The sequence below is a fragment of the Schistocerca cancellata genome, chromosome 6, assembly GCF_023864275.1.
Source record: "Schistocerca cancellata isolate TAMUIC-IGC-003103 chromosome 6, iqSchCanc2.1, whole genome shotgun sequence".
NCBI classification, from domain to species: Eukaryota; Metazoa; Arthropoda; class Insecta; order Orthoptera; family Acrididae; genus Schistocerca; species Schistocerca cancellata.
Window position 1 is genome coordinate 717,003,785 of NC_064631.1, and position 8,209 is coordinate 717,011,993.

The window sequence follows — 8,209 nt, forward strand, 5'->3', positions numbered from 1 at the left end:
AATTTCGTGATGCGTTAATGCGGGATCGATTTACGCTGAAAAAAAATAATAGTTCCAATTTTGGCCACTAACAAGGGAACCTCCCCACCGCACCCCCCTCAGATTTAGTTATAAGTTGGCACAGTGGATAGGCCTTAAAAAACTGAACACAGATCAATCGAGAAAACAGGAAGAAGTTGTGTGGAACTATGAAAAAAAAGCAAAATATAGAAACTGAGTAGTCCATGGGCAAGATAGGCAACACGAAGGCTAATGTTAGCACAGAAGCGCCGTGGTCCCGTGGTTAGCGTGAGCAGCAGCGGAACGAGAAGTCCTTGGTTCAAATCCCACCTCGAGTGAAAAGTTTACATTCTGTATTTTCGCAAAGTTATGATCTGTCAGTTCGAGCATTGACGTCTCTGTTCACTGTCATAAGTTTAGTGTCTGTGTTTTCCGACGGCACCGCAAAGCCGTGCCATTAGTAAACGAAAGGACGTACCTCTCCAATGGGAACCGAAAACATTTGATCGCAAGGTCATAGGTCAACCGATTCCCCCACAGGAAAACACGTCTGATATATTTTATACGACACTGGTGACGGCATGTGCGTCACATGACAGGAATATGTTGTCCACCCACCTAACTTGTACAATTGGCGAATGGGTAAAAAGATTCTTCTACTTTGCCAGATTTAGGTTTTCTTGTGAATGTGATAATCACTCCCAAAAAAGTGATGAAAACATAAGAGTTTGTCACATAAACTGAAAATAAAAAAAATTAAAATTTTCACGCGATGGGAGACTTGAACCAAGGACCCCTCGCGCCGCAGCTGCTCACGCTAACCACGGCGCTTCTATGCTAACATTAGCCTTCGTGTTGCCTATCTTGCCCATGGACTACTCAGTTTCTATATTTTGCTTATTTTTTCATAGTTCCACACAACTTCTTCCTGTTTTCTCGATTGATCAGTGTTCAGTATTTCAAGGCCTATCCACTGTGCCAACTTATAATTAAATCTGAGGGGGGTGCGATGGGGAGGTTCCCTTGTAAGTGTAAATCTATGACATGTATTCTCAGTTGCGAATGTGGACTACCATCAGCTGTATACTGGAATAACGACAACGACATTTTTAATTTTCGCCGGACCGCGACTCGAACCCGAATTTCCCCATGACCGCGTGCGGCAGCTTACTTTAGGCTACTTGAGAGCACTTCACGGGCTACATCCAAACTTCCATGTGTGTCTATAATCTGCACTCTTACATCCATTACGTATATTCCTGTACTGGTGAGACATTTATTTGAAAGTCGCGAGGAAGGCGTAACGTTGATTTCATTATTTACCGCCGCTTACAAAATTTGCTCAATATGAGAGACGTCGACAGGATGCTGTACAGAGCCAGATTTGCACCTGGTGTCCAAAACTGTAACTAATTTTCTTCAGCGTAAATCGGCTCTGCATTAGCCTGCTAGCCTACCTACCAAGTTTCGCTGTCATACGATAATTACAGCCCACATAGTCCTGCACTTTAATTATTTCAGTTATAACCACCGACTACATGTTACTACAAATAGGCTTTGTATGCCGAATTTCAAAGACCACAATAGTAGTTTATCCAGCTATTAAAATAATTTTATTCTATTAAAGTTTGTGATTGGAACTTGGGTTTCGTATTCTTAGTTCCACTTGGCTCCCATTGGTTGACAACGAGTGCATTATGCCAAGCAGCAGCAACTGTAAATCTTAATACCGTTCCCGATAAATGTTATTACACAACAAAAATGTAAACAGCTTCACTCGTTATGTATGCAATAATGGCCAAGTTGGAATCCAGTCAGCGAGTACACGGAACCCACCTCGGAATATTGTGCATAACTCGGCTGTACGTCCGAAAACGGAGAAAACAGACCACAATATTTATATGGTTGAAGACTATTTTATCTTCGTTTCGTACCGTCACAGGTTGCCCTCAAAATCTTATGATATAAAATCAATAACTCGTGATACTTAATTTTAGTGGAGTCATCCTGGTGATAGCGAGGAATTTTAAATAACTGTTTGTATAGGCCTATATTAATATTTAGCTGAGAGTCATAATCCAAGACTTCACATAATGCTATATTTATATGAAGTCTGATGTGTCCAGCAGCTGGTAAAGCTCCCAATTCAGCTCTTAACCCGAATAAAATTATTATAATTACTCCTAGCATACATACAAAAACAAAATATATTCAAATGAATTACACGATTACAACAGATGAACGCAGGCGGTGTGAACAGTCCCAGAAAGGCACTCACTCATTCTGAAAAGACATGAAAGCCAGTGATTCATTCAGATACAGACGACGTCAAACCACATATTATATCGCTCTTTCATAGCTGGATCTCGTCGAATTTTATAGTTGAAATTCTAACTTTTGCAGGGGTTGGCAGCTTGCCTCAAATGGGCATCAGTGTTGGCTCAGCCGCGGAAACGGGGGCAGAGTAAAATAGCATAGAGTTAAAGTACTGTAATCAAATAATGTCGAAAAATAATCTAGCGGTAAGTTTACGCCGCGCGGGATTAGTCGAGCGGTCTTAGGCGCTGCAGTCATAGACTGTGCGGCTGATCCCGGCGGAGGTTCGAGTCCTCCCTCGGGCATGTGTGTGTGTGTGTGTGTGTGTGTGTGTGTGTGTGTGTGTGTGTGTGTGTGTGTGTGTGTGTTTGTTTGTTTGGCCTTAGGATAAGATTTCACACATATTTGAACATTTGGTAAGTTTACGAAACAAATAACCATACAAATTCAGATTTGGGGGAGTGCGAACAGAAAATTTAAGTTCGCGTAATGATTTCTAAAATTGGGAGTATAGGATCTGCAAAGAAAGCAGCATGCAAAACCCGCAAGCGATCTGATGTACATCATACTCCACAAGCCATGTAACGCCGTGTGGCGGAGGGTACTTTGGTACTACTAACTATTCCCACTTACCCTGTTGCACTCCGAATCGCGTGGGAAGGTGAATTGTCGGTATGCCTTTGTATTAGACCTAATTTCTCGAATTTTCAGCTGTGCTCATTTTGCGAGATATATGCGCTAGGAGGTAGTATGTAGTGCGACTCTCCTCGAAATTTCAACAGTAAACTTCTCCGTGATGCACAACGCCTGCCTTTTAACTTCTGCCATTGGAGTTTGTTAAGCATCTCTGTAACTCCCTCGTACTAACTAAACGATTCCGTGACGTAACATGCCGCTCTTCGCTGGATCCTCTGTATCCCTTTCATCAGTCCTTGGTAGTAACAGATATTTTACGGCAGATACTGTTTCCAGTAGTCTCTCATGAACAGTGTAGTTGTGTAGTAATTTTCCTATGCATGCGCAACGTCTTACATTTATTAATGTTCTGAGTCAACCGCCAGAGCCTGCATCATTCATCAATTCTCTGGAGGTCATTCTGCAAATCGATACTGTCTTCTGGCGCTGTTACATTCTTACAGGCAATCGCATCATCTGCGAACAGTCTTAAAGAGCTTCCGACGCTATATTATTCATTTAATTAGTGTTTTAATTGGCTGATTCAGTCAGCACAAGTCAAGTCAGAGACCAGAATTGGGAATCCTGGAAGAATGAACGGCTGTGCAGGGCACCGATACTGATTACACAATCTGTGTTGTAGTATTCCAAAATATCGTATTACTTCGACGCAGGAAATCACACGACCTACTTTCTCCTCTACATTCACGAATGACACAGGAACGAAAATGTGTGTAAGTGTCAAACTAACTGACGCAGAAACTCCATCACCAAATTAGGGCAAAAATATTAACTAGATCGTTTATACATCGACTACACATGCTTTTTCATCCTGTGGATGAGCACACTTTGCGCTTACAAGGTAAACAGATGGTGACGTACTCACGGCACATGAAAAATTGAATCCACAACATACATTTATGCTTCATACAATAACTCTAAGGTGTTGCATATCTTTCCGCGGTAAACAAGGTAGACATCTAGTTACCAAACATGTCGCAAGCGGATACAATGAAGATCGAAAGATATATACCTAATTAGTCAGTCCAAGAATGGAGATACCTAAGTTACATTTGAGCAGAAATCGATTGATGCTTATTGGTATACACTACAGGGATTGATATGAGAAAGTGACTAAATTCATAATACTCAGCGGTTCCTAAATAAGTTTTCTGTTCCCCAAAACGATGAATTTATGAGTCTTGCTTTATAAGTGAGCACCGAAACAACATAACAAGGAAAAACAGCTGTGTGTAACCCGAATGCGCATCTTTTCTCCTACACATTGCTACCCGTTATCCTAGTTACTACTGTTCGTCCCACATGTGGTGAATATCAGTTATATATTCTAATAACGGACAATAGTAAATAACGAAAAATTAAAATTCCCGTGTTCGTCTTCACCCTTGTTAATCGTCGCGCACATACAGGCAAAATTTGTATTTCAGTACCACCGCTGTTGGTCCTGTTTTTTTTCTGTTGCTATTGCTATTAAACGTTGGGAATCACGACTAGCTGAGAGAACTGCAACACAAGATCATAGCGCAAATAGCCCAATACGGGACGGTAAGGAAATTACAACAGATTTTCCAGCACTTCGTGAACCGAAATAATTATGCACTGCTCTTGGTCCTATGAGTGTTTGCATCTACATTCGTTGGCTATGATGCGATGGGAAAAGTGTGTTTCGAAAGTTTCATGGGAACAAACGCAATTCTAACTACGTTCAATACCATTTACTAAATCTGACTCCTAAATGCATGATTTTACAATACGTGTTAGCTGCACATACACACTAAATAAAAATACAACGCTATCGTTTGGATATAGTTGAGCATACCAACAATAAGCTTCTGGATTACTGCACGTACAGAAAACTATTCCAGCGCTGTGTGAAATTCTCAATTATCACTACGAAAAGAGGTAGTGCCCACAAACATAGTAAAAAATATATAGGCCTACCTGAAGTTTGCGTTCAAACACTTCAATGCGTGTTGACATTTAATTCTTCTTGTAGATAAAAACAACTGAAATCCAATAAATTTACAGGTACTTCTATGCTACAGCAATCACTATGTGGAAGTGATGGTTTGGCGCGAGTTGCCATCTTCACCTTCACGCTCCCTATGTCAGCAATACCTACTTTGGTACCGAATACTGGATTTTTCAAAATATTGTGACTTCAGCTTTCGCGAAACAGTACTTAACAGACCTTGAGTGTCTGCAAACTCAGATTTTTTGGCGTCGTAACGTGGCAATCTCCAGGTAATCAAAGACACATTAGGCCAATCCTGCTCTCCGTCTGTTTATACACTCCATGGCTTCAATATAGGTTCCATATTTTCGATCTATGAAACGTTGTAATTCAAGTAAGCGATTCACAATACAGCTCTCGCACATACTAACTTGTTTATTAGCATTCTAAGAATGAGTTTATGCCTACCTGCCATCTGTGATCGCCTATATTAAATATAGCCTATATGACCGTTGTAGTCTCCACGTCTACACTGATTGTCACTGCCAGATACATGATACTTTGTTACGAATCATTGTCCACACGGATATTACTGCTCTCCCTTACATTTCTCTTAAACCTTGATAGCCCGTTTATTTTAACTAACCCAGCTCCTCTTCAGAGTCGGAATGTAACAGTTTAACACGGGTATCCATACTTCGGTTCCCACTTCACGTATGATCACTTGTTAAAAGCTCAGTGATTGAACAATTATTTTAATGTCGAGGGAACGATCCTCAAGGCACAATTAATTTCAATTTTCTGTTGAAAGTTTACCTGTGACGATCACAAGTTCCTAATACCTCCTGCAAACTTCTATGATAATTTTTGCAATGCCCACAGTCCAGCACACAGTTTTAATCTGACAGGAAGTTTCAATCCCCCAACATACCAAGCACGAAGCGGTGGTCGTTGTTCGTAAGTATATATTTATTCATTACATCAGCCTGTTTTCTGACAATCTAGTTAAACTGTCTTTGAAGTGTTTCTCTAGTGAATCTTCGCTTCGCTTTTCGTACATACAGTGTACAACGCAATGAAAATTGCATCTGTCAGTGTACCGAAACAAAAATATCAGTTTCCACAGTTACTGTTCTGAACACACTTCTCCTGGCGTATCATAATAATAAACAGTATTCAGTACCAAACATCGAGGGGAGGAACTAGGCTGTACGGAAGAGACTGAACTTATCCATGCTGTATAATGACACACGTTTGACGCATGCTAACCACAATAGAAGAAGATACGGAGGAGCAATCAGTCCGTGTGCTTGCTCTAAACCTAACGCGATTTACAGAAACGAATGAAACCATACGTACGCCAAGTGTTAAGTACCACGCCAGTAAGCTCAGTGTAAAATTTCACTTTTTTTAAAATAACACTTAAGTGTTATTATATATATATATATATATCTTGAAACCTCCGTAATACTACATAGTACAGTAGCTATAAACGAGACAGCAACAGAAGCGACGTGAAAATAGATCAGAATGTTAAAAGTGAGCTTTTCAGAAAAGAACCCATATAGGCGAATTGTTATTTAGCATGCAATGAGGAAACACTAACTGACAATTTCATCCTATGCACAGAATTATATGTGAAGAGTTCATCTCTTACCGAGGAAGTAATGAAACAATTTTTGGTGTAAACCTTGAGCGAAAATGCACATGCCACAAATATGAACACAGATCATGTAGACTAACACTTAGTAATTAGTTCTCTTTAACAGCTAGTACAAGAGCTCACCTTCTACTTTCCCCATGGCCAGGATCGTGATGGTTTTAATTGCAGGAATCGCCCACGCTGCCAAGTGAAAGTATTGGGAATTCGCCTCAATGGCTTCATGACCCCACTTCAGACCGGCAGCCAAGAACCAAGTGAGTGTCAATACGACCCACCAGATTGACGATGCCATACTAAAAAAGTAGAGGACCATGAAGAGTATTGTACACCATTCATCCTTCGTTCCTTGCGTGATTGTAGAAACCATCTGAAGCTGTGCAAGTTCCACAGGTGCCTGGAATGGTCTTCGACACGCAACAGAGTCACCCGCGGCAAAGCCCACTACATACGCCAGAGCTATCATGAGGTAACACAGTGAAAGAAATATGATTGGTCTTTCTGGGTACCGAAAGCGATCTGTGTCAATTAAGAACGTCAGTACAGTGAATAAACAAGATATTGCACACAGGATTGACCACACGCCTACCCACACACGGGCAAAACTCCTCTCGTCACTTGTGAAAAACATGCCGTCACAGGGTGCACCGCAATCTTCTTCAACTTTGTCACCAACTTTCAACGAATAACCATACATTTTGGGAACTTTAAACTGAAGAGGGCAAACGAAACCGCGATCTTTTCCTCCAACTGGAAACTTTGGGCCTAAATCGTCGAGTACAGAATTAGAACCAACAGCAGTGGTATCGAGTGGGTAGCCAGACGGGTTATTCGTTTCTTTCTTTGTGTTATTTTCCCCAACGCAAAGTTCATCTTGATCAGGGAAGCGTGAGCATTCTAATTCCTCTGGCCATTGAAAACCAAATCTGTTCATTAGGTCCTCACAACCACTTCTAGCAGATAAACAAAGTGATCTGCATGGAGGAAGGGGATAATCCAGCACAGTACACACAGGAACATACACTGAACACAAGAAGAACTGCAAGTCTGGACTACATTTCACTTTCACTAACGGAAAATATTGGTGAACAACCATTCCAGCGTCTTCTTGTTTCTGATGATGAAACATATTCGGCATGATAGTCGTATTATATTGCAAATCCAAGCAAAATGGAACAGTTATGGGCTCACATCTTCCATGGTGTGGTAGGGTGTCGGTGTCAGTTATTTTCGATGTTCCTCCGTGTTGAGATGCATATACGGAGACTAAAGTAATTGCCCAGTTCCACAAAAGCCACCGACTTACATGGGCATTCATCGTTCCAACAAATTTCAGTACACTGTTTCGGGGCACATTACATTTCTTGTTCTTCACATTATTGTCACACTGCAGCTACAGTCACTGTTGCACTACTTCTGCTCAGGCTATCAACATTAACACTCGCGTGACTCTCACATTCCAAAACACATTTCAGCGTCAAGTTCCAAACCACACTACTAACACCACCTTCGCCATCAACACAACTGAACTCACTGAGCTACACAACGCATGCGGCCTTGCTGCGCATGCGCGTTACCGCTCA

The 8,209-nt window shown here is 41.2% G+C and overlaps 1 protein-coding gene across 1 annotated transcript in view; it reads right to left on the minus strand.

Annotated features, from left to right (window-relative positions):
* The window catches only part of LOC126190803 (frizzled-7), a 139,461-nt gene extending 131,301 nt beyond the window's left edge, over nucleotides 1–8,160 (minus strand). The window contains exon 1 of the mRNA XM_049931362.1: nucleotides 6,753–8,160. Coding sequence (XP_049787319.1) covers nucleotides 6,753–7,944 — 1,192 coding nt within the window. The 5' untranslated portion in view covers nucleotides 7,945–8,160. The remainder of the gene's footprint in view (nucleotides 1–6,752) is intronic.
* Nucleotides 8,161–8,209: the final 49 nt, after the last annotated feature.